Genomic DNA, 27,056 nt, shown 5'->3' on the forward strand with positions numbered 1-27,056 from the left:
TAAGCACCCTGATACTTTGATCTTCTTTTTAAGCAGATAATTTTAGGCTAGAATAATATAGTCTGTTCTTTGCTAGGTCTTATTGTCCACAAAAAGTTTACCCACAAAAATCTTGTCTACTTTAACAGAAAGGGCCCCTACTTATGCAGACGGCATGGCATCTTTTTTGGTTGTTGGGTCATAGGTAGATTGGCATTCTTTCTTTGTTTGCAAATTGAGTGTATTTGGGTTTCTTTGCCTCTAAAGAGTGAAGATAAATTAGGTTGTGAGTGGGAGATGCAGCTTGAGAATATCAAATCAGTTCTCAGCAGGTGTGAGTCTAAAGTGCCTCTTTGCAGGACAGAAAGTTACCACCACCTGTGCACCTGCTCCCTGGAAAATGGAGTAGGCATCAAAAAGCTGCTCGACAGGGGACTCAATCAAATCATTTGTGGCCAGAAGTGGCTTTGTATCCTTTGTAACAGGGAAATATTTGTTGTTTTGTCAATTACATTTATAAGAGTTTGTATTTTGATTTGGAGAAAATGTGTTCTTTGGAGATGTATTTCAGTTTGGAGAAAATGGGTAAATACATGCATGATGCATGATCACTTAAGTCAAAACCTGGCAAAGCTGTTCTCCACAATTGCCAGAGAGGCAGCGAAGAAGATGCGAAAACACATCCCTTCTTTCCTTGAGATCATGCAACAGACCAGAGGATAATGAGGCTGGCTATGATCAATAATTAAGATGAGGAAGGTGTTGAAAGAGTTTGGTTAACACTGGCTATAAAAGGAGCTCATGGGATCTGGCCTCAGTGGCAAGGTTTAGAAGCAGCTGAGAAGGCTCTGAACTGTGAACAGGTGAGATTCAACAGAAAAGGAACATGGGGAGAAGTGGATAATTGGGAACTGACTCCAAACTTTAGGAGAGAAAGAGCTAGCAGTATTGTTTGCAACTGTTTCTTTGAGAGGGAGGGAGTGCTTGGAACAAAAAAAAGAAAGATAGGAATCTGTGTGTGTACATTTCCTGCTTCTGTTCTCTTATCCAGTACCCTCAGGGCATCGGGAGCTCCTCCTGTAAGGGAAGGGCCCTCTACTGCCCCTCTGTAGTCATCTTAATCATGTCTGTACAGCCCATGCTGCATTGATGAACCTTTGTCTTACAGGATGTGTGGTTTATAAGAACATGCTCGAGCAGGTATTGAAGGGAGGACATGCACAGAAATGAGCAATGAGCTGGGCCTGGCGGTCAAGATCTGTAGTTCCAGATACTCTTGAGACTGAAGGAAAACTGAAAGTTCAAAGTCTGTCTGGGTTACACAGAGAGCACAGGGCTCACCTAGGTAATTTGCCAAAATCCTAAATGTATAAAGTGCTGGGTTCAATAGTGGTGAGCAACACACACATGACACACACACACACACACACACACACACACACACATACACTCATACACTCACAAGCATGTGCACAACTCTGTGCACAGTGTACACACACATAGCACTAAGATTGATACTAAAAATAATTCTGATCGCTTATGTTCATTTTTCCTAAATTAAGAGTTCCTGCTTCTAAAATCAAACTTTAAGGAAAAACAAAACAAAACAGAATTACGGATCAGCAGCAGCAATATCTCTTACCTTATTTTAAAGGCTTTAGGTGCATTTTAGAGAAAAAATTTTTCTGACCGGACTCAAACATTCTTTTGTGTTCTTAATTACTATAAAAGCGCAAATTCATTTCAGCATTTGCTCTTTATTGTGTGGCATGACGTACCTAGGCAATGCAAGAATGAGTTGTACTAAAGTACTCACACATCCACATAGCACCATGAGGTGTAGCCCACAGTCTGCGGAAGAATGAGCACCCTGTGCCTTCACACTTTACAATGCATCGTTGGCTGCCATTAGAAGTATGATAACACGTGAGCAAGAAAGAAAACTAAAGCTGGTAATGAATACGCTTTTCCAAATACACACATATGCACCTTACAATGAAGCCCCAATGGAAACAAGACAAACGACACTTGATGTGTTATCTATAAAATGTAGACTCTGCAATAAAAAGCCAAAGGCACATAAAAATATATTTCAACTTTAAAAATAACTTAGTTACAGTAATACCTTGCTTATGTCTTACCAACATGTAGCTGACAGTCAAAATTTTGCAACATGGATATAATATATAGGGATATATAAGAACTACAAGGAAAAAAAATCCCCAAATCCCATAAAGTTGTTGAAATATGAAAAGAGAAAAGTTTTAACAATGGAGAAATCGCTATGGTGAACCCAAATGATATAATATACAAAAGAGTCTAGAAAAAAAGGCGTAGGTGTTAAGTAAATCTTGACTTCCTCTTGCTCACAATATGCTGGAGTACTGTAAAGCATCTCAGTGAGACCCACTGACCCAGCCCTTCATAGCCAGTACAATTCCTGGCCAAGCTGGATTTCTTACATGTTGGCAAACAACAACAACAACAACAAAAATTGAGCTGAACATCAGCAATGCCTGCCGAATATGGGCTTGACTCATTTCCTCTGTTTTTTTGCCAGGACAGGTTTTTTTTTTTTTCTTTCTTCTTAAATTGTTGTTTTCAAAATTGTTTTTGCAAACAGGGCATGATGGGTAAAAAAATATTTTGTAGGAACAGGAACATTATTTTAGAAAAATGCATCACACGACTGCAAAAAACCAGCCAGGAAAGCTCTACTCATCAACTGTGGTTAGTTGAGTTTTTGTGGATTTTTTTTTTCTTTCTAATTTTGGTACCTCTTACTCCAAAGGAAAAGAGTTGGCACCCTGTTACTTATTTTTATCCATCACATTCAGGACCTCATCCAAAAGTGAGGGCCCAAGATCCAGCTGCAAGGAGAGCAGGGAGCCGGTCAGGTCAGAGAGGGACTCCTCTGATTTAGTCTTTGATTTCGTGACCTCGCAAGAGGCAGGATGCTCAAACATGTCCTCCGCTGGCCAGTCTGCATACTGTTCAGACAGGCTGGAGGAGTGGCTGTCCCTGCCCTGGCTGGACTGAGATGCAGAACCACTGGAGCCCCATGAGGTGTCTCCCTGGTGGATCGTCCCGTTATCCAACACACAACTTTTCTCCTGAGCTTTTTCTTCTATGACAGGCTCACAGCTGAGCCTGGGCAGCTTGGGCCTCCTGTAGGACTCCTGCTTGGAATTAAATGTGACCGGTGACAACAAGGGCAGCATCAGAGCCTGGGACCCTCCAATGGTTGGGAGGGATATGGCATTTTTGAGCACCGGGGAGGGTGTTTCTGTGAACACGGAGTCTGAGGTGCTGTTGGCACGGAAGAACTCATTATGCCCAGGGAACTGTGCTTTCTCTTGATTTCCGGGCAAAAGCTCATAGTTCCCTTGAAGGAAGGAAATGTCTCCAAAGACGTCATGCTGGCCCTCCTTGCCAATGTGAATGGTGTGGCGAAAGTCCCCCAGGGGAGGACTGATCATATCGGGAGACAAAATGTCTCTCAGTTTAAATTTCTTTCCCTTCTTGTTGTTGGCAGCTTTCAGGTAAATTGGGGTCTTGGCTGGCATTTTGGAATTTGAAGGTGTCTATTTCACAAAAGGGACAAAGGGTGACCTTCTTCACAGATATCAGCGCTTCCAAAAAATCCTTTTTGATACAAGACTGTCACATCATTTTTTTTTCTCAAATAGCTCTGAAATGAGATGGGATCTGAATGACCTTGCTCAGTGTAAGGCCACCAAGTTTTTTCTAGAAAGCGGGTTACATCATCCAGTTCCTTCCACAGCAAGGAGAAATCTGGAAAAGAAACCACAGCAGGTTATGATCTCCTGGTCCTTCAGGGTCCACTGAGGCCTGCCTTTCCCCAAAGCCCAGAAGTGACAGCAGGTCAGTCTTGTTTCCCTAAACTAACCAGGACAAAAACTTTAATCTCAGTAAGGGTTTACCAACCTCAGGCTTAGATCAAAGAAAAAGAAAAAAGAAAAAAAAGAAAAAGATGGATTCGGCCAATAAACCCAAGACATCAGTATTTTTTAAACATGGCCATGGACACAGTTTTCCTAATATGTCTAAGATTTTTAGTCTTATCTTTTCTAAGAAACTTCTATCATATGATCAACTAGACCTGTTTTAAAATATATTTTTCTTTGCTTTGTATGCACACTAACCAGACTGACAGTGATTTGTTATTGAGTTCTGCACACAAATAAAATTAATGAAATTTTATTTGTTCCAAGGAAGGAGGACGGAAGTTATAATTTAATAAGTGACAGTAACCATTATATAACTGTTCAAGAAAATCTTAGTAGAATATGTTCTTACAGATGGGAAAATGGGATGAAGAGTCAAGGGTGGGGGTATCAGAACACATAGGCAGATGATAGATCTACAGCTGGAATCAAGCTGTAACAGAGAAAATACTGAGCTATCAGGGACTTCAGCATTTAAAGGTATTCTGAGATGAAAAGAAGAGAACTGCTCTGTTTCAAAGGAAACACACTGTGATATACGTGATTATATATAATAAATTGACCTTCACTTGAGACTTTTGAAATACCACTGATAAGGCCTGTGCCCTCTCCCTGTGGTAGGCATGATTCGAAGGCAAACCCATGGTCTGCCTCCTGGTGTTAGTGCCTTTGTGGGTCCAATGCGTGAATTCCTTCTATCCAAAAGAATATGGCAGAGGTGACAGGTCACTCCCTTGTTAGGTTACAGAAGGCCCCATCTGCATTGAAGAGGGGGGAGGAGAGAGAGAAAAAGAGAGAAGAAGGGAGGGAGGGAGGAAAGAAGACAGTGAGAGTGAGTGGAGGGGTGCTCACATGTGCCTGTGCACCTGAGCAAGTTCCCTTGCTGGCTTTGAAGAACTTAGCTGTTTCCCAGGTCCAGCCTCTGATGATACACAACTCTGGCCCACACCTCGGTAACATCCCAGTGAGACCCCAACTCTAGTCCTGCCCTGACTTCACCCACAGAAACCATGACTAAATAAACAGATACCCAAACAGACCACTAAGCTTGTGGTAAGTTGTTATCAGCATAGAAAACCAACCTCTTATGCATATACTCGTATGATAGATACAATTAGAAGTGAAGGGCAGTGAGAAAAAGGGTCCCTAATTTACTGATGAAAAACATCTATTGAAAATTCTCCTCCCTCCTGTCAATCTTAGCATCTGACCTAGAGAAGCCAAAATTGTTCCTGTCTTTACTATAAATTTCTCCTACCCAGCCTCCTCCCCCCAGCCCCTTCTGGGGCACTGAGACTAACAATTGATGCTCTAATACTGGGTTAGATGGTGGCTTGAAGACAGTCACATTTGCTTTGCAGCAGCTGAAGTCAGCATCTGCTCCATATTTCTCCTTTCAGCAAGAGTTTTAAATTCACTTTTCAGTGACAGGTGACAAGGGCTGTGCTCCACAAACCACAGGCAAAGGTAATGGCTAGTTTTGTCTGGAAAGCAGCTTATCCAGCATGTACCAACACGCTGTCCAGCCACCCAGGCCTGAGAAGGTGGAGCATGAAGAGTGGGAGACACCACACCCAAACCAACTTTGGGTGGGGGCTGCAGGCAACAGGATTGCTCCTGCTAAGAGTGAGCTGATCCCAGAGCTGCCAAACAGCAGGACTACTGGCCTGATGTGTACAGTTTTAGCTCCTATTTGGGTCTTGTCCCAACAATGAGAAAGTTGAAATCTTACAGATGGGACTTTGGTGCCAAATGCTTATCATCGTAGTACTAAGGAGGTGGCGGCAGAAAGGTAAGTTCAACATCATTTTTGGCTACACAGCAAGGTCAAGGCATACTTAAAATGCCTGAAACCCTATCTCAAAAAAAAAGAAAAAAAAGGCAAACAAACACAAGAAGTTGAAATCTTGGATGTTACTGTTAAAATATCAGAACTTCATTTGCATATGGGTACATAATACAAGGCCTGAGCCTAGGGCCCCAGTGTCATCTTCCAGCCTCTGAAGAGTGGATGGCCAACAGGAGGCGGTGGGCCACCCTGGGAAGAACTGCCCACTGAGGCAGTACCCAGTACCATGAGCACACAGGACCAAGATGGCAGCTGCCATGGAAAGATACAGCAGCTTGGCAGGAGATGACTGCCTGCCTGGGGGCCGCTGGGGTTAAACAAGGCCAAGAAGTACTCAGGACAGGGCATTCCAAATTACTTTTTTTTAATTTTTTTTATTTTTTAAAACAAATTTATTGAGAATTTCATACACGCAGACAAAGTGTTTTTTTTATCAAATCCATGCCTACTCCCTCCCCTCTAACTCCTTCCATATCTCCCCATCACTTTTTTTCTGATAACTTCATGTACTCTTTCTTCTTATTTTTTTAATGGGGCTTTTGGCTCCTCTAACATTCCCCTCTCTGAAGAGGTAACCCTAAAATTTTTTAAGGATTAGACAAGAGCTCCCAAATATTTTTGACATTTTTGGTCTTTGGAACAGAGTAGGTTGCTAAGAGGCCCAAGGACATTGTGAATTTTAGCCAAGAAATGGGCTACTTTTCTTTGGGGTCTTTTTACCCTAACTGTCTAGCCAATTCCTACCTCCTATTCTTATCACACTGTCCTCTGAAGGGGTTACCCAAATTGCCAATAGGGAATAGGGATGCTGACTGATCTGGCTTCTTCAAAACTGAACAGGGATGCCGAGTGAGGCAATTGGAGTATCCCTTCAGTGGGTCTATTTAAAAGACTCCCGAATTGTATAACTTTTATCTCACGGAGGAAAAAACAGTATTTGAATCGTGAATAGGAGATGTGAAGGAGAAGTAAAGGCAAGAGTAATTAGCATTACAAGTTCTAGACAGGGAACTAGAAAAAAGTCAGAACAGGGCGATTTTCAAATATTCATATGAGAGTCCATTGGAATTCCTTGACAAGGGCTTCCAAAAGCATCTCTCTTTTGGGTTCCTCCTCATTTTTCTTTTGTCTTCCAAGGCTGGGCTCTAGAGTGATGGATTCAGGATTTGCTTTCAGGTATTTTGATAGCTGTTGGAGTGGTTAGAATCAGTGTCAGTTCCCTCTCAAAGGCTTCTAAATAAAAACTCCCATGAAGACGTAGCCAGAGCTTAGTTCTCTGCCTCTGACAGGGCCTCTCACATCTGGTCTTGCTGGTAAACAAGGACGGGGATGGTGGGGAGGAGGAAGAAATACTTGCTCCTCTCTGAGGGAGGAGTGCCCAGTGCCAAGGCCTCTGAGCCAGGTCTCTTAAACCAGCCTCTTCCTGGCCACGGCACCATGGGCATTCAGCCAGAGGCCCCCTCAACCTTAGAAAGTTTAGGTATTTTGCCAATGACATAGAGACAAAAGATCAGAAAAGGGCTGTGAATGGCAGAGAGTGAGATTACACAGGCCTAAGAGCTGCCAAACACATTGGAAGGTGTTTTGTTTTGTTTTGTTTGTTTTACAGAGGGGAATTGAGGGGGCCGGATCATCAGTTTCCTACTTTAGATGAGCTGACATGTACAGCACAGGGCTGCACCTGGTAACTCTGACCCAGTCCTCTGTTGCCTGTCCATTCTCAGGATTCATGAATCCTCTGGGCCCTCTTTATCAGCAGATGGATCTATTTTCCCTTTCCAGGCCCCCGCCTTTTGGACATTATCTCTGCCACAGCTTCCAGTGAAAGCTGGTGGGGTGGTATCTTTCCTGGTAAGAAGTGGCTGGTCCTGGACAAGGTGTGTGTGTGCCCCTTGGCCAGCAGTGGGTACCTGATACAAAAGTCAGTGCTTACTGAGACCTCTCTATGTGGCCAAGCTGTTCCCATTCCCATAAGCCCATGAGGCTGTTGCAGCAATGTTCCTGTCCCTGTTTTACAAATGAGACACTACTGAGGCACAGACATTGAGTCACCCTGCCAAGACCGCATGTTATAGCCAGGAAAGCTCAGCCAGGAGGTTGGGCTCCCAGTCTGAGGTCACAGCATGCCATTTAGTAGGCATGAATTCAGTCTGCTCCTAAATTACCAAGGGGGTGCACTTCAGAGCCTGTTTGAAACACAAATGTGTGCGGAACTGATGGAGAAGCCCTGCACATACTGATGGTGGGAGTGAGAGCAGGTCAAACCTCAGTGCAGAGTAGTTGGACAACACCTTTCCAACCTGCATATTATATACTCTTGAACCTAGATCCCACATATAGAGACTTGGTGCACTTAAATATATGGGAGATAGTGTAATACAAGGGTATCCAATCAAACAAAATTTGTAACAGTCAAGAGTTGGAAATAACCTGTCTACTTACAGAAGATTGGTACAGCTGGTACAAACAAATTTGCAGTATTTACACCTAAAAAGGAATAAAGATGCTTTTATATGGCCATATGGAAAGAGCCCAGTGATGTATTTGTGTCAGCTTGTATATCTGGAAGCAGACATTAGAATTAAGTAATGGCGACTGCTTTCAGAGAGGAAAGGTGAATGGACAGGATAAGGGTAAAAGGAAACTTTTCATGTTATATCCTTTTAGGATCTTAGGGTTTTGAATTATGTGACTGAATGGCTATTCAAATAATAAAATAAATATAGTAAATACATGCTTAGGGTTTAGAGTACAGTCTTAGGGAGCCAACTTTCCATGTGGTACTTGGGTCCTGCAAAGCCTGTGCAAATTATGAGTTACTGATGATCATAACACAAACATTTCTACGTTCAAAGCAAATCTGGATGATGAACTGTGGATGTGTGAGGTTTCACCAAAGCTTGGTAAGGAGACAGGTCACTCCTTTCAATGACTAGGCCTTTTACTAAAGAGGTAGTCTTTATTTGTACTTTTAGAATGGAAAAGACTCAGAAGAGGTGTTTTCTGTCAAAAGGAAATGGGAAAAGTCAGAAGGCAGAAGGCCATGAGGGTGCAGGAGGGACAGAAGGGTGGCAGGGCATCCAGGGAGGACACACAGCAAGTGGAACGATCCAGTCTCACAGTGCGGCTCCTGCCCTGGCTTCAGAGGTGGTTATGACGCCAACAGAAAGCATTTTAGGGGGAAGGGTCTTGGGGCCTTGCTATGAAGTCCCATGGGCCTAGAAGACTGCTGGTGGCTGATGAACTTGGTAGCCAGAGCAAGGTCATGAACTGGAGCTGGAGAGCCAGGGCCAGGGGCCATCCAATGGCTTTTCTTTCTACCCAGAAAGAAGAGGGACCTAATTATGTAAAGAGGGGAGAAGGAAAAAGAGCTAAATCAGAAGGGCTTTTAGACAAGAAAGTAATTAGAGCAGCAATGGGGAGCAAGTCCTCCAGGTGCCACATGATCAGAGTTTAAAACTGTGCAACAAGTTCTGGGGTATCAAAGCATTGAAGGTGCTGATACTCAGGCCCTCTCCCTCCCCATCTTCACCCCTTTCCTGCAACCAAGAACTCCCTGCTTGGTCTGTGTTTTACTCCCCAGTGTCTCCAGCTTGCTTTAGTTATTCCTGTACTCTATCTTCCTGAATCTTAAAAAACAGAAGGAGATGTTACTATTTCTCAAAAATCTCCCTTGGTCCTAAAATTTGAACTCTTCAGGACTGCTTTCTCATAGCCTGTAGATTATGTGGATTGTGGTTCTCCTTCCCCACTAGGATGAGAGTCAGGATAACACACAACTGGGAAGTGAGATTCCTTGGAAAACAAACACTCAAGTTCTGGGCACTGGGGAGGGAGGATCTGCCAACAAAAGGGATTCAGGTCCCGAGCCAGCCACTTGGCATTCTCTCCTAACGGGGGAGAAGATGCCCAGCTGCTGATGGACAAGCTCCTACTTCCAGGTATCTGTGAGAAATCCAGGGGTGTCAAGACAGAATAAGGCCTTAGAGGATGCTTTGATAAGGAAAGCAGCCGGCTGGGTGGTCATTCCTGTAACGAGAGCAGATCATCTAGTTACTTACTTCTGACTACCTTAAGCACAAATGATAGTGATAATGAAAACGGTAATAGAAATAATAATTTTATTGTGGAAAAAACTGAAGCAGTCCTTCACTGCTGCTGTCTTTAGAGGGGATGGTGAAGCTTTACAATCAATCCTCTGGTCTAAGCTTCCACAGTGTTGGGGTTACAGGCATGTACCATAATGCTAGCTTTAGTTTTGTTTCTCCCTTTCTCTCTCGCTCTTTTTCCTTCTTTCCTTTTACCTAATTTTTTATTTGTTTTCTTGAAACAGTGTTTCACTCTGTAGCCCAGGCTACCCTAGAACTCACTATGTAGCCCAGGCAGGCCTCAAAGTTGTAGCATCCATCTGCCTGGGTCTCCCAGGTGCTAGGGTTATAGGCATGAGTCACTATGCCTAGCTTGCGTCATTTCTTCTATCATTCTTTTGGGAAACTGAATAATGCTAAAAATATCCAAATAAGCAAACAGCCAGTAGGTGGGGAAAAGCAAGGGATTATAAAAAACAAATTACAGACTGAAAAATCAGTTCCTGAATTACTCAAGATTGAGTGTATTGGCAACTCACAGAGTTCTAAAAAGAACAAAGAGGTTGAAATGGGGTTGGGGGAAGAGATAGCCATTTATTTTAGGAAAGGAATGTTTGGTTTGTCTACTAATTATTTTTAGATTAATTCCTAGTGGGGAGAAAGGATACAAAAAAATGTCCTGCATCCTGCAAAATAGGTTGCAATGCTAATTTAAAACACACGTGTGAAAACAAGGGCAGGTTTGTGATGTCTTCCTGAGAGGCCTGTGGTCTTTTTCTTCTATTTGTAGGAAGTGAGCCTGAGTTCTAGTTCCCTTTTCTGACATGGTTTTCACATCATCCAAGGGCACCCCAACTTTTTTTGTTGTTGTTATATGAAGATGGAACCCAGGATAGTCACTGAGCTGCATCCCCAGCCCTGGTCCCAAGTTCTGCTCCTGTCACCCTTTTGTCCTTTTGCCTCAGCACAGTAACCATGATCCCACCCCCCTACCCGCCCAGCCACAGTACCATCTGCATCCTAAGCAAAAATACTGTTATTCTTTCCTGTATAAACCAACAGTCTTATGGAAGGATGGTGACTCGGATAACCACCCTCTACCACATTCTCAGCCCCGAGCGTCTTTGGGGTATTTCTCTTTGCTGCTAACCAGAGAGAAAGCAGTAACTCCTCTGCTCCTCCACTGCACACAGATCTCTGAAAACTGGATTGGACTCTGGGCTCTACACTTGGAGAGGGATAAAGGCTACATGGAACATGTTTCCACATGTTGTGAGGCAGGCAACCGGAGGCAAACTGAGTAAGAAGGTGAAAGAATATTATAAAAGCTAAAAGAAAATTAATAGAGAAGGAAAACTAATCTTTAGAGATCTAAAGGATTCGTTTAATTGTAATGAAAAAGGGATTAACTTGTTCAGGGAGGCTGTAGGGCTACTAAGCAGAAAATACAAGGGCACAGATCTTGATTTCTCCAAGGAGGAATCCACAAAAGATAAAACAGGGTGTCAGAGAGGATGGGGAGGGAGCAATGTGTACTCTACAGAATGAGGGCCTCACAGGGGGAGCAGTGGTTACCTGGAGCCTTCCCCCATGGAGCATAAAAGCCTGGTGTTAACCCTCCTACATGGGAACACACTCACTGCTAATTTCCCTGTGGTTCCATTTCATACTCTCCTATAAACACGTCTATAGGCTTTCCCTTGAAAAGGCTTTCTGTTCAAACAGCCATGTTTTTACCAGCTAATGACTAGTCAACCTTTGGTATCAGAAAACTGAAGTATTACTACAATGTGGCCACTCATGCCAGACCTTTTGCAAACCTCTGTGTGAGGGTTTTTCTACATCAAAGAATTTTTAAAATTCATAGCATTAGAAATTCAACATTGAACTTCAAGGAAAATCCAAGATAGAAATTCGTATGACCAGAGAACACCCAGTCAACAGCATCCTGAAGGGCATGCTTTTCATATTTCCAGTCTGTTCTACTCTACCCATCTGGGAAGATAAGATGCCTTTTCTATCTTTAGATTCTTATCCCCCCACCCCCCAGCTTCCAAACAGGACAGAACTCTATGTTGCAAGACTGTGAACTTCCATTAACTGAGTTTCTAGCTGCTAAGCTCTGCCCTGCAAGTCTTCGCCAGACTGAACAGGCTATATTTTATGAACCCACTCAGAAAGTCTGATACATCCACCTTCAATTCTTTATAAATGGACTTCTCACATATGATTAAACTACAGCTTGTATTTACTTTCCTTTTACAACCTCAATTATATAGGGACCCACAAATACCACATGGGAGACTCACTGCTAATTTACGTACACTCACATTTACAGGACTTAATTGCACTATTTGAAAGATCTTTTAAAAGTAAAATTGGATGACAGGATGCCCACCTCACAAGGTACCACTTGTGAAGAGAGACCATTAGGGCATTTTTCCCTATAAAAGTGAGTTATTGGGGCAGACTATACGAGCATTGATTCCTGACAGTTATAACAAGGCAGGCAGAAGGCAAGTTCTCTCATGCCTGGCTCTTTTTGCATGACTGGTTTTACATGGGACTTAGTCTCAGGGCTGGCCAGAAGCACCCAGCTCGCACACTGGTTTGCTGGGTAGCTATCTAAGAAGCTATCACTGTGAATTGCTCACATGCTCTATAACTAATGGATCTGACTTGGTCTGCGATGATACAAGGACAGTATCAGTACAAAGAGATTCTGACCTTCATGTTTTCAGTAATGTTCAGTCATTCCAAGCTGCTCAAAAGCAAGGATCTCATGAGACTGTTTAATTGCTCACAAAATAAAACAAACCCTAATAACATTTAAGTCAGCAATTGATCTATGTAGAATTCAAGTTCTGGTAGTAGTAACATCAAATGATACAAATGTTGGCAGGTGACTAGAAAGTCAGATTATGGACTCTTCAGAGTCCTGAGGAAAACCACTTCTCTAGTCCTTTGCCATTATGACACATCCTCAAATTTAGGCACTTGGAATACTCAGTTCCTTTGGGGTCACCAAAGGAACAGATACTGGATTTTTTAAATCTATCCCCGCCCTTCCTATTAGGACTCTACAATCATCCATGCTCCCTGGATGGGTTAAAACACAGCTTCTCTGCATCATGCCATCACTAGATATGTGGCCATTCCATTGTCAACCATATCTACAACAGACTCTCCTATGCTAATTACGTACTTGTCGATCATATATTGGTTACATGAATCAATGAATACATTTTAACTGGACTGAACTCTCTTCTGAGAGCACTTCTTTTTGCCTCCTACAATACATTGCACAGTGAACTTCAAATTTGAATTCCCCATTCATAACCCCTGTTAGATCTTCCATCAGGAGAGACAGATTGACAGCATATTGCTCAAAGGGATGAACCCATTGTGCAAATTTACTCTAAAGATGAGGCAAATCTATAATGCCTGGTTCTCTAAAGAATTCATGCACGTCATAGCTAACAGGTGAGTGCTCGCTGTGGGCTAGGCAGGTGTTATCTCATGAAATACTTAGAACAAACCTTCTAGGAAACCGTCATAGAGTCAGCCCACATTTCTAGTCAACCAACAAAAAAATGTAGGGATGGAATATGTGCCACAACTGTACTATCAGCTTGATAATATGAGACCCTCCCCTTCAAGACTATCTGTCCTGAAGTCCATCAGCACCAAGAGGAAATGATGCATTGAGATCTCCATAGCAACAAGGAAGAGACAATGGCTTGACCTTGTCAGACACTAAAAGTGAGTAGAAAAAGTCCTAGACACTTGCCCCTCCAGCTTGAACTCACCAGAACTTCTCAGTATTTTTGCTATTGTGAAAAAGAATCTCAAAAGGAATTTGACTCTGTGGTTAAAGTCAAAAGATTAAAAATTTAAAGCAATAAAAAAATCTGAGTCTCAAGGGAAAAAAACAAACATCCTGTTCTTAGAAATATTGTCAAGTGCTGTTAATTCTTTTCCCAGAGGAAGCACACGCACGTGACAATGTACAATCGCAGGGCTTTCAGTAGGGACAATAACTGCCTTCGCCATTCACACTCTACTTCCCTTCTAACTTTCGGAAACCAGAACCCTGTGTTCCTTAGAGGGAAGGTCCTCCTACCTTCTTACCATCAAACACTATTCATAACATCCTCTGAGACCCACTTCAGAGTCACTTCCTTCCTTCAGGAAGTCTTCTCTAACTTACCTCACGTAATCCCGCCTCGCTCCTGCTGGACTTACAGGCTTTCTTAGGGCTTGTGTAGAACTTATATCATTTGTTATTTTCCTGTTTTCTGGTTTTGTGATTTGATGTCTATCTCTAGATGGTAAGTTCAAAAAGATTAAAGTAAACAAAGGTGTTATAAACGAGAGCTACAGTTAATAATTTTTTTATGTTGACAGAGAGCATCCTCCAGGGCTGTGAACACAGAAGCCCTTAAGGTTTTACTAAGTCCTTGTTAATTTTCCTTCTGCCCATCTCTTAGGTTAAGAATCTATAACAGGTGATCTAAATCCAGCTCCTTGTCTCTTTTGGTAAATACAGCTTTATTAGAACACAAAATGAATGGGTATTTATGTACTTTCCATAGCTCAAGGTTCTCAACTAAGGGTTTTTTTGCCCCTTCTCCCCCAAGTAACATGTAACGAAAGTCTGCAGACATCTTGATTCTTGTGACCTTAGGTGGAAGGGATTGGTTACTGGTATCTATCTCATGGGTAGAGGATAGGAATGCTGTTAACATGCCCTCCAATACACAGGACATTCCCTTAAAGAAATAATTACCTGGCCTCAAGTCTCAATACTCTAGAGGTTGAGAAACTCAAGCAGAACTGTTGCACTACAAGGTCAAAGTTGAATAGCTGGGCAGAGACTAAATGTGGCCCTCAAAGCTTAAAATATTAACTGATTCCTTACTGAAGGTTTGAACCCTTGTCTTAGATGCTGACATCTCCACAGGGCTAGGTGGTTATTGTTCATCCCCCCACCCCCCAATCATACCCTGCACGTGACTTCAACTAGCACTTCTAATGACAACTTCCAGATTGTAACTTCAGTGCATACATACCTACTTAAGTCTAGACCAGTGCTACTCAAAGTAGGTCCATGGATCAGAGCCAGTCTACAGGTAAGGTAACTGGAAGCAAGTTCTTAGAAACCATCGACATTGCTCTAGCAACCAAACATATGATCGGGTATTTTGTTTTGTTTCTCATTGAACAGGCTATTGATAAGTTTGAGAGTCATGTACTGTTGAACCTACTGTATACATTACTGTGTGCAGTAAGTAGTGTAGTAATTATAGTAGTAATCATACAATGGAGTGGAAGTTCAAACAAAACAGTGATCCTTCTCAGACAGTTGGAGAAGCACTAGATTTCTCTCCCAAATTTCTACTTTGCTCCCTTCAGAAACCCCATCTTTCCTCTTCCTGACTGCCCATGGCACATGCAGACCCTGTGCTTTCTTCCCTTGGTAAATGCCAAAACCCAGCTGTCATCCCAGCTCCTCCCAGCTTCATTCTCCATGCAGTCCTAAGTCCTATCACTGCTTCTTTCCCGGTCCACCCTTACAATCTCTCTGCTGTATGATATTTGCCTCTCTTCCTCCTTATCTTCCTCTCTAGAACCCTCCCATAATCTTGTCACTCTTCTTAAAACCCATAGGGGCAGGACCACCCTGAAAGCCTGGAGATAAGACAGTATGTGACCACTGGCAATCTGAGGGGACAGTCTCCCGAGCTCCTTAGCAGAAGGACCTTACACCAACCAACTGTCACACTATGCTGTAGTCACTGCTTATGTGACCATCTCCCATATTAGTCTGTCATCTATAAAAAAGATCTATCTTACTCATATTAGGTGCTGAAAAGAGAAAACATTTGTGGATATGATGTTTAAAGGGGAAATGACTTCTATCTAGGACTGCACTATGCAAATAAGTGTCTTAAGAAAGAGTTCAGACTGCTTGAATGATTCAGATCTTCCGGTGATATTCAAGTCCAGCTTAAAGAGTGAGACCCTTGAGAAACAATGAGCCCATTCCTCTGGCCTTTCCTTTCTAAAGGAAATGAGTTCAGGAGAACTTGGCTTATATGGCCTAAAATGTATTAGGAAATCTCAAGAAACTACAATGGACATTCTATAGGAAAGGAAAGCCCAAGGGGGAGCAAGCAACAGTCACAGGAAAAAACTCCACTTGATGTGAGAACATTTCCAAGGCTTGATGGGAAGGGAATGCAAAAAGCCTGTAAATATTTGTCTCTCTCTGATCACTCTGTAGAGCCTTTGAAAAACTAGAGAGGGAGTTTATACACACACACACACACACACACACACACACACACACACACAGAGAGAGAGAGAGAGAGAGAGAGAGCGACACACTTTTTTCTTTTAAAGGGAGGAAACTCCTTGGTGATCATCACATTTATCTCTTTAGTAAAATTTTGAGATTTTGTACCAAAGAAACATAGTTGAGCAGGCACAGATAAGTTCACTCAGCATCTACTTCCTTTCCTTCTTTTAGGAGAGCTGCTAGACGGGCAGATTACATAGCAAGCTGATTTTAGCAAAGCTGGAGAAGAATCTTGCTGGTAGGCCAAATGACTTGAAAGACATAGCAGCCATACTTATCTATAGATAGGCTGAAACCCACAGGGACCCTCCACATGCCAGTGATAGACTAGGCTCCAAAACCACCTTGAAAGACTTGAGGAGGGGCAGGATGAAGTTGACAGGAATGAACTAAATAAATAGAAGTCCTGCATTGGGGTTAAAGTCAATTACATAATCATATAAGTGCAGAATGAGGCAGGATGTGGCTGGCAGTTCTTATAAAAACAGACCTGGGCATTTTAGCTTACCACAAGTTACTTTGAGTTGACATTTTGAGGTGGTAGCTGAAGAAGCTAAAGCCCTTGGAGGTTCCTTGTACAGACCCCACCAGCATGAACCTTTTCCACACCCTGCTTTGCTGGAACTTATCTGGAGACCCCCATACTGCAAGATGTTCTGGAAGCCACAGACAGTGGCTAGGAGGTAAAAGTGAACCACAGCAGAGAAAACTGGCACTGCCTGAGAGAAGAGATGGAAGAGAACATGTGATTTTCTCACTATGTAACTGAGGCTGGATTGGAACTAGCAATCTTCCTGCCTCAGTCTTTCCAAGGGTAAGATTACAGGTGCATACCACCACATCAGGCCCATTATTTAAATTCTTAAAGAGATGTCAGGGGACAGTAGGTTACTAAAGAGCGAGCTAGGGTTGTGATTTAGATGCACTGGAGAAGTCCAAAGCAGTTTGAGTCAGCAGTTGAAGATGGGGTAAGAGGCTGTATGCATCACTTTTTTCATGGCTGTGACAAAATACCCAATAAAAGCAGCTTATAGAAGGAAGGGTTTATTTGGCACTCACTATCTAAGGGGACACGATCCTTTGTGGAAGGGCTGGCCTATCAGCAAGAGCACAAGGCAGCTGGTCACATTGAGTCCACAGTCAGGAAACAGAGAGAAATGAATTATTTTCCTGTCTCTTGTTTTTTATTTAGCCTCGAATCCCAGCCTATGGGACGACACTGCCCCTATCCAGCTCATACCTTCTCTTCTCTGGAACACCCTCATAGACATGTCCAGAGATATGTATCTTAGGTGATTCTAAATCCTGTCAAGCTGATAATGATTAGCTATCACAGAGGTCATCCCTGGAAGTTTTACAGCTAGTCAGGGAGGCAGCTGGGACTCTAGAGGTAAGGGATTGAATGGGGGAGCATGAGTACACTCTCCTGAACTAGAACAGTATTTAGTTAGTTTATCCTGGGTTTCTAATCAAAGCAAACAGCTCTGGTGTCTGTGTACATAAGCATGTAAGCTACATGTGCACACAAAGGGTAGCAATAATTGCATCTTTATTTGTGCTCAGAAGCCATTTCTAAGTAGTATGAGAGCTAAGGCATGCTAGGATAGCAGTTCTTCACAGTGGGCAGTGTCTCTTGGAGACTCTACTTGTGAACAGTAGTAAAGGGAGAAGACAGAGAGGTAGGGCCAACCTTTGCTTTACTAACCATCTGCTGATGTAGTATGTGAAGCCTGCCTTTCTTTTCCTTGCCTGAAAGTTGAAAGAGAAACAGGTCTAGAGCAAGATTCACACTGTGTACCACCGAAGTTCCTAGAGCCTCAATATTATCATGTGGAAATGAGGGGAACTTAGGATTCTGTGATTCTACATGTTGGTAGAAACATCTGAAGGCTATGCTGAGTGTGAGAGCACTTTCTGTTTACACAATTTCTGTCCTTCCTGCCATGACAGGTGCTACACAGGGCCAGTGACTTCCTCTGTGACCTGGGTTTCCTCATCTGCAATGCAGGAATAGTAACTGCCGGCATCTTACCAGAAGTGGACAGTGAAATGCTTTGCCAAGGCGTGGCTGGCAACAAGCTCCAATCTAAGGGAGATGCACTGCTTAGTAGTAATCACTCTGAAAGACGAGCGCTGCACAATATGGGCTTTGGAAACTCACGGTGAGAGTTTCTTCCAGACTTTAGGATCTGGTCATCTAATGGGTTGTTTTAATGACAGTGTAAAAACTTCCAAATGATCTGGTTCTAGAAGCCAAACTTCCCACCCAAGGACAAACAATGTAAAAGCAGTCCCTATTTTGAGTCCAGGAGCTGCAGCTGGGAACCGGTTGGTTGGGTGTGCTCTACCAGGCTGGTGGCAGCACCACCTTCTCCCAGGTGAGCCCTGGCTGCAAGGGTCCTTCATGAAGGATCCACACTAAAACCCACCAGGATCAACACATACTCGGCTTATATCAAAACGAAACTCACTAAGATTAGAAGATATCTCATTCTGAAGACATAATTTCTAGTTTGGTGCTAGGACAAGCCTACAGGGTACCATGTGGCTCCAGCAAGTTCACCCAGAAAGCCAGAACATCCATGCACCTTTACCTAGCTCCAGGCTGGTCATTCGCATACTCATTCAATACCCAGGGAAGAATTATGACGTGCTACGCAGGCACTATTCTAGGAAAGGAAGTCATAGCAGTGGCACTCAGTGTATAGGGACAGGTGATGAATCAGTATATCCTTGGATACATGGCTCGCATGGCCATAGCAGGAAGAGGTCTAGGCCAGCACTAGGAGACCCAAGCACACAAATGTGCTTTGAGTGGACATCTGAGTACCATGATTTTCCCCAGGGCAAAAGAAGTTTCCGTGGTAGTTGCTACTGCTTACCTGCAGACTCCAAAAAGGCTCCCCAGAGTTCTGCAGCATCCTTAGGTGACCTGACCACCAGGGCTACCTCCCCTTGAATTTGAATGTTCTATAGTCAAGGAAGAAAGAACTACTACAGCATGACTTAAATAAGCCATCTGATGGTATGGCTAGGAATAAGTGTTCACTTTTCAGAAAGTTCCACTGTAGAAAAATTAAAAATGAATGCAATAAAATTGGTGCAGTCCCTGCGAGGCTACTTGAGCAGCCACAGGAATTAATAAACTATCATTGCCCTGGGGCACAGTGGCACATGGCTATAATCCACGTACTTAGGAAGTGGAGGAAGGGATACTGAGAATTCTAGGTCAGCCTGGGCTACACAAGGAGACCTTGTCCTAAAAAAATTAAATACATTTAAATGATCATTCTAAATGTAGTAAATGCCACATAGGGGAAGGCACGGGCTACTGTGAAATGCCTGAACTAAGGAAAAAGAGAATGAGAATTGCAGAAATTTAGATCTGCTCCCCTCCCCTAATTTTTCACAGATGAGATCAAGACCCACCGGGAGAAGGAGAAGGATCTATCATGGGAACAGCTGGTCACTCAAAAGTGTACAGCCTCCTCTCCTGCTAGGGAGAAAAAAAAAAAAAAAATCAATGTTTTCAGTCTGAACTGACCCGAGGCCTAAAAAAAGTTTAGGAAAAACAAATAATTAAAAAGGGTAAGAACTCAAACACATCCCAAATAACTTGACCACATTTCACCAAAATGTCTTTGCTTGTTTTAAAAATGTGTGTAGCCTAAATGATGATGACCTATTTGAATACAACAGGTCTTTTTCAACTGGATGCATGGCCGTGATCTATCATTGGCAAGATGTGTCTATAAATATAGCCTTCGAGATGTCACCAGAACATGACAGATTCCCAAATGTGTAAGCTGTCTAAATAGAAGCCAGCCTTTGAAGTTCCTGCTTTCCAGCCTGCTCCAGCTCTGCACTGCACTGCACTGCTCTTTTCCAACCCAAGACCACACTTTATTAGTAGCAGGATAGGCTACACTAGTAGGTCACATGGGTACTGGCTTGTGGAATTCTAGAGTTAGAGATGATCTGAGCTCATTTAATACCAAATGTCCTGTTAGAGTGAGAAAAAGGCTCTGAGAGATCAGTTAACCATTCAATACAGAGCAAAGATTTCATCCTATGTTTTCAGATCTCTAGTCCTTTCTATCTTTTGATTGACTCCAGGTAATTCTGAGTTGGTTTTATCAAAGAGAACCACCATCAATTTATCAGCATCTTCTGGTGTCCTCTCCCAGCACTCTTCTTGTACTGCCTGTAGTTTTCTGCTGTAGCCTGCATCTCTATATGGCACACATCTATAGGTCTGTGAAACTCGTCCTGCAGCCACTGTGAGGACAGAAGGATGTGGGACAAAGTGGACAATTTCTCCACATGGACCATCATTGAGCTGGCATGGTAGGTCCTGGGAAAAGTCCCACAGGAAGGGATAGTCATCAAACTGATTTCACACCAAACCCTTTCCTGGTACTTCTCAAGTCTCCCTGTGTGCTTTAGGTGGAGCCCTGTTAGGTAACTGCACACATGTGACCCCGTGACACAGTTTAATAAAGAGGCAAAGGCTAGAAGGCAAATCCCAACTTTCTGAAATGTGCAAACAAGTTCTGAATCACTGAAAAGCCCTTGTTTTTAAAATTTAAATTTGGGATTCTGAGTTCTACTGTGAATTTGCAACATAGGTAACCAGTAAGGACCACATAAATATCAGTTGGGAGATCATCAGCTTTCACACACAGTTTGTGGGGTTACTTAGAAGCAGTCTTTTAGGGTGGAAAGGGGATGGGTAGGGTGGTATACATATGTAATTCCAGAATTCAGGAGGCTAAGGCAGGAAGATCTCAAGTTCAAGGACAACCTTGGGTATAGGATCCCTGTCTCAAAAAACCAGACCAAAAAAATAAATAAACTACAACAGATAACCATTGTTTTAATATCAATGTCATGCCTCCTGTGATAAAGCCTATACAGTTCAATTTAAAAGCTGCCTCTCCACCAGGGACCCTGTCTAACTCGGTCCTTTATAATTCCTCTCTGGTAGAAGTTGGCATTGAAGTTTATCAAGGTCAAAGAAGGTTTTGTGTTATTTTTTTTAAAGGAAAAAACTTCCATAACTATTGCTATAGATTTGGCTATTTATCATAGTTTGTGGGGTATTGCTTTGTTTTGTAGCCTTTAAAGGGAGCGAACAGCAAAAGACAAGATTCCAAACAGAGTTGGACAGCTCCAGGGCTGCCCTTTCCTCTCAGTTTTGAGGCAACCTGGGTTATTTCTAGAAGTGCCATCCAGAATTTGGCCTGGGGTCTGAGCAGCCCTTGGAGCAAATTCACAGTTAATCAGAAACAGCAGGGGCCAGGCAGGCTGTTGTGGGCAGGCACACTAGCTTCTAAGGCCTCTCTTTCTATCTCTCACACCAGAAGTTTATCTAGCAGCATCCAGGACATGTGAACCACTGTCAGGAGGCCTCCTTCCGCCAAGGACAGAGCCTAGGGCCTTCCTGCCCAGCCTCTTGTTGTTTCTGCCTTTCCCTGAGCTCCCAGGGCAATATCATTACCTAACAGGCACTGAGCCATTGAGTGCCAAGGACTACAAGCCAGGTCTTGTGAATGTTATGTCGGCCTAGGCATGGGGGGCGGGGGGGTGCGTGGTTGGAGGCTGTATATTCCTGGCCACTGGAATGCCTTGTCTGTGGCTGGAGTACAGTTTTATTTCTCATTTCAGAATCCTGCATTTCACCTATTAAATCTCTTTATTTATGGTATAAACTGCTTATGTTAACTCTAACAGTTTCATGCTGGTTCTGCTGTAGAAGAATAACGTTGCCATACCAAGACTAAGCTGTCCTTAACACTAAATAATTCAAGCTATATTCCCTAAGGCTGGCAATTACTGTCACCTTCCTTTGGATGGAGATACAGTGAGATATAGAGAAATACAAAATGAGTTCCTTGCCAGAGGCCAAAAGCCATAGCAATAATCAGACTTAATAGCTTCCCTGCCCCTTCTTCCAGGTAGTGGAGCTGTGGTATTCAGTTCCACGTCAAACAGACCTGAGTTCAAATCTGGAAAACAAGTGCCATACTTTGTATCTAAAAGCCTAGCTATGCATGTTATGAGACAATCAGTGGCGGGTGCCCAGTAAAACAACAACAGCAACAATGAAAACAACTTTAAAGAAGCCTTTACTGAGCTAGGCACTGAATGCTATATTAACTCCTTGAAAACTTAGGGTGGCATTATTATCACCATTATTGCAATGAATAAACCACGATACACAAGCTAAATAAATCATTTGTTTAAAGTCACGCAAGTGTTACATGCCAGAGCTAGGCTATGTGCCTAGGCAGTCTGACCCAGAGTCAGTAACTTCAAGACTCTTTCCCAATCACTAAACTCAAAGAGCCCCTGACCACTCAGGCACACACATACTGTGTTATTAAATTTCATATATACATTTAAGTATGTTCTTTACTGTTTCACTTTAGGCAAAGTATATAACTCATTGTCTTCAGTCTCTACATCTGTGAAATGGGGATGCTCCCACGTCCCCTTTCATAGCATGATTTGCTTAGAAATACAGGTGTTAATCCAGGTGAAGGGCTGGGAAGAGTACTTAGCTTAGCACTTAGGACAGGCTTTGTGCAGGAAGTACTTCTGCTGTCCAAACAATGTGGTATACTATGAGAATTCTCTGGCTCCCATGCTTGGTCAGGATTTTCTGTCTGGCTGCATCTACTAGTCTCAAATGCCTATAAACTGTTCTGTAGGAGACATACTGCATTTAAAAATAAGATTTGAAGTTCTTATTCAATGAAAAGAAAAACAGGTCCATGGGATTCTGGTTAGAAAGAAATTAAGTCAGACCTATAAGAAATGAGACTAAAAGCAAGAGCCTATATAATTAAAAAAAAAAAAAAAAGCCAGAGCAGTCTTCCCAGAGGCTTTTTAGGCTGTGTTCCACCCACTGGATAAATGCGATGTCTAATGGGCAAAGAGCTTGTGAAAATTTTATGGCTTGGTTAAAAACCTTTGGGTGATATAGGTTAAAGTGATTTTATCTCTAACACTGTTGAATACCAGGAACTTTATAAGTGGAAAAGGGTAGCTTTTGTGAGCATGTTAGATATAAAACAAAATACCACATTAAAGGAAAATTGGAGAGCAGACAGGGCAAACCAGCTCAGGGAAGCCCTTCTGCAATCTGGTTACAGCTTTCTGTTTATGCATCTTGCACCACATTTCAATTCACAATAAAAAGCAAAAAGAAAACGTGCAACACTTTACTCTAGCTGCTTTCTAGGTCCCTGTGAGATATGAGATGGGATTTCAGGGCTCAGATTAGGGGGGCGAGAGGGAGGTCATCTTACTTCATGTCTGCAGGGGCTGCCACAACCTCAGCACCATGTTCCAATCATGGAATTCATAATGTAAATCTCTAGCAGATGAGACGGCTGGAAAACAGAAACTGCCATGGACCCAGAAGGCTTCCAAAGTTCCCCTCTAAACTTCCTATCTCTGAGCCCCTGGGCCGGCAGTCCTGTCTGATGCCATGGGTGAGGCCTGTTGGGAAACCTAGGTTCTCCATGAAGGATTTTCAACCATTCCTTCAACAGAGAAATCATCTATGTATTTCACACCTGACGGTGCTAGACATTTCACAGCTGTCCACCTCTTTTCAACATGCTTTTTTTTTTTTTTTTCTGAAAAGGGTGGCTGTGGCTTATTCCAACTGCTCATACAATTTACAGGTGGTGGAAAAGACTTCTCAAACCATCCAGAAGAGAAGCTGCATTTCCTAATTGTCAGATGAAAGATCTTTTATAGTCAGAGCATTACAGAAGTCTTTTAATGGACTTAGGGATACCCCTGGGGCATCCTCACTGCTTCCTGGTGAGGCTTATTCTCCCTGTGAGTTAAGGGGAAGTCCCAAAGCTGGGTTTGTTTTTTTTTTTTTTAAATTAAAATAGGGACATCTGCTGCCCTCCTAAGTTTTTCAAGGCAGCACCCCCTCCCCCAGAATTCTACCATACTATGAAGGCTAAGAGCTGCCAGAGTGGGGAAGAAGCAAAGGGAAGCTTTGTCTCTAAAACATACTCATCTGTTCCCGCCCTAGAGCCCCCAACACTGCACACATCAGCAGCCCACTCTCCCCCAATACACCAGGACTGGAAAGATTCATGTTCCAATCCCTGCCTGACATTCCTCTTTCCGCCCTCATTTTCATTCACTCACTTTAAAAAAAAAAAAAAAATGTAATTACTTGACTGTCAGCCTGGGCTGCACTCTGGGGCTTTTACTCCTTTCAACACAGCTGTGCTCCCAGCTTTGATGCTGCTGTCCACGCAGCTTGTCCCAGCCACAGCCGGCTCAGTAATGTAACATTCAAGTGCATATTTATTTTTAAACTGACCTCTCCTAGACTGTGCAGTTTAAAGCAGGTCCTGCCAAAAAATATGCTACTTTCTATTTATAAGATGAAACACATGCCTTCCAAAGAAGAGAGGAGGATGGGGGTACAATAATTCATAAAGAAAAAAGTGACGGGCCAGATCTATTTGTCCTCACATGGCTAATACTTGTCTGTGTCAAGACACTGAGAAGAGAAAGAGGATGAGGACGAGGATGAGGATGAAGAGGAGGAGGAGGTGGAGGAGAAAAAAGGCTCTTGTAAATGCTTCAGCTGTTCAGAAACCACAGTCAAAAGAAAAAAAGATTCAACAGCCAGATCTGCAGGTTGGAGCCCTAGCTACAACGACCCCCTCCTTCAACAGGAGAGAACACAGAGGAACCTAGACACTGCCACCGCAGAAGTGGACCGGTATGCAGCCACCGTGCAAACCCACAATCAGAGGGTCGCAGTAGCCAAGCGGCTAGTTCGGATGGAAAAACGCAACACACGCCCAGAACGGCTGTCAGTGATTCGAAGGGGGCTGTGCAGCCTGTAGCCCCACCCTGAAAAGTGTGGCTCGAACAGTGTGGCTCGGCATCCTGCTGTGCTGTGATGCCCTCTCGGATTGCTTTATTTCCCCTTTGGTTCGCTGGACATCCGCTAAAGAAGGCGATGCTCTCGGTATCGATACCCCTCTCTCCCCGCTGGGTCTCCCACGTCCAACACCACTGCTCTAGGAAGGGTCCAAGGTCGTGAGTCGCATGGACTCACAGGTGGAGAAGCAGCCTGGACTGGAACCAACTCACCAGCAGCCGCTGAGGATCCCCGCCGGTGTCCCGGGGCCGGACCCGGGGCTGGACACCTCCGGTGGATGCACACAGACCCTACCGGTGAGCGCAGATGCAGCGGGTCGGCAATTGCTCACCGCATTATCCGCTGGGGACCTAGCTCAGTCTCGTGTCAGGCGGTGGCAACAGCCCTGGGTTGCCTGTCTGCGTGCTGCCGCTGCCGCTGCCGCCGCGAAACCGAGCGGTAGGAGGTGCGCGCAACACTGAGCGCGCAGAGGCCGGACGCGCGCCCTCAACCTGCGGAGGGCGGAGCCAGGCTGGGGCGGGGCCGAGGCGGGGTAGGGCGGGGCCAGTGTGGCCGGGCAGGGGCTGGGCGGAGTGCGCTGGCCGCCCGGTACCCTCCCGCCGCGGTACCTGTCTCCAGCCCGGAGCTGCGGGGGGAGGAGGGGGGCCTGGCGGTTCCTCCAAGGACAATGGTCACCCACTGTCACCTCCCAGTCCCACCTCCCTCGGGATGTGGCTTCCCCCGGAGGCAAGGCCCCCGGGGCTCCTTTGGGCACAAAGGAAGATCTGGGGGTACTAGCTTCAAAGAGAGGACCCCAGACGCACGGTGCCCGAGGACAATAGAACTCGGGGACCCTCGCGCTCAACCTCGTGTCCCGCCTGTCCCTGTCCTACCTAGCCGATCTCGCAGTGCCAGGCTGCGCGCGGCGGGAGGGCGGCCCGCGGGCAAGCGGGACCACCTGGCCACGCCGCCCCAGCCCTACGGCAGGTCCCCCCCGGGCTCCGGCATCCCGGGCTCCGGGATAGAAGGGGAGGGTCTCGTGCAGTCAGCTTCCAGATCGCAATCCTTGGAAGCTGCCGCCAAAACCCGGAGCGCGGATCCTGCGGGCTGGAGACGCGGGGCTGCAGGCGGAGCTGGTGCGGCGCGACGAGAAGCGCGGACGCAGCAGGTTTTTCCTGTGCAGAGAGAGGCGTTTCCTCCGGGTTTCTAGGTCTTTCAGAGAGATTTACCTAAAGCTGCGGAAGCTGGTGGCGGCTGCCTGGGACGTACGGCCAGGCACTAGGGGCGCAGCTGCGGGCTCGGACCGTAAAATTCGGCCTGTGACGACACCTGCGCCTGTCTGTCATCCCGGGCGCGGCCGCCCCACGCCCGCCCCTCGGTCCCGGCACCTGAGCGTGAACCCAGGGAATTAATGTTAATTTTCTTAATGGGTCTGCGTCTTTTCCTCCTCCATTCGTCAGCCTGGTAGGAGACAGGAAAAGGAGACGCTTTCCGGCCATGAGGTCCCAGACCGCTTAGTTGACCTGGAAAGGGAGCTGAGACCCGGAGTCGTTGCACGCTCCGGCCTGACCCCAGCCCTGGGACTCTCAGGTTGCCTGGAAATCCTGGCACAAAGCAGAGCTCCTCCAGAAGACCTTGACTTTCCCAAGTGGTAGGTATTGGCCTCAGGTCAATTGACCTGGATACCCTCTGGCTTGTCTGAAACTTCAGAGTGCATGTTAAGCCCAAGTCGTAAACCGCCGCGGATGCTAAGGTGAAGTTGAAAAGGAAGCGGACACAACTGTTCTGGAAAGCAAAATACTTGGGTGGAGTGTTAAAAGCCTCAAAAAAAAAAAAATAATAATAATAATAGCTGGCAGGTTAAATGGCCATGAGGTCGGAAGTCAAATACAGAACTCTGCTG

The 27,056-nt window shown here is 44.4% G+C and overlaps 1 protein-coding gene across 1 annotated transcript; it reads right to left on the reverse strand.

The window, feature by feature from the left end:
- Window positions 1-1,716: 1,716 nt before the first annotated feature.
- On the reverse strand, window positions 1,717-25,625 carry Cdc42ep3 (CDC42 effector protein 3). Its single transcript, XM_008822607.3, has 2 exons — window positions 25,387-25,625; window positions 1,717-3,774 (listed from the first exon to the last, which is right to left on the reverse strand). Exon 2 carries the CDS (start codon window positions 3,543-3,545, stop codon window positions 2,790-2,792), a length of 756 nt encoding a protein of 251 aa, XP_008820829.1. The 5' UTR covers window positions 3,546-3,774; window positions 25,387-25,625; the 3' UTR covers window positions 1,717-2,789.
- Window positions 25,626-27,056: the final 1,431 nt, after the last annotated feature.

This window comes from Nannospalax galili, unplaced genomic scaffold (genome assembly GCF_000622305.1).
Source record: "Nannospalax galili isolate Female #2095 unplaced genomic scaffold, S.galili_v1.0 scaffold88, whole genome shotgun sequence".
NCBI classification, from domain to species: Eukaryota; Metazoa; Chordata; class Mammalia; order Rodentia; family Spalacidae; genus Nannospalax; species Nannospalax galili.

Coding starts and splice junctions, on each gene's coding strand:
- Cdc42ep3 (XM_008822607.3), bottom strand. CDS start 3,545: ATGCCAGCCAAGACCCCAATTTACCTGAAAGCTGCCAACAACAAGAAG.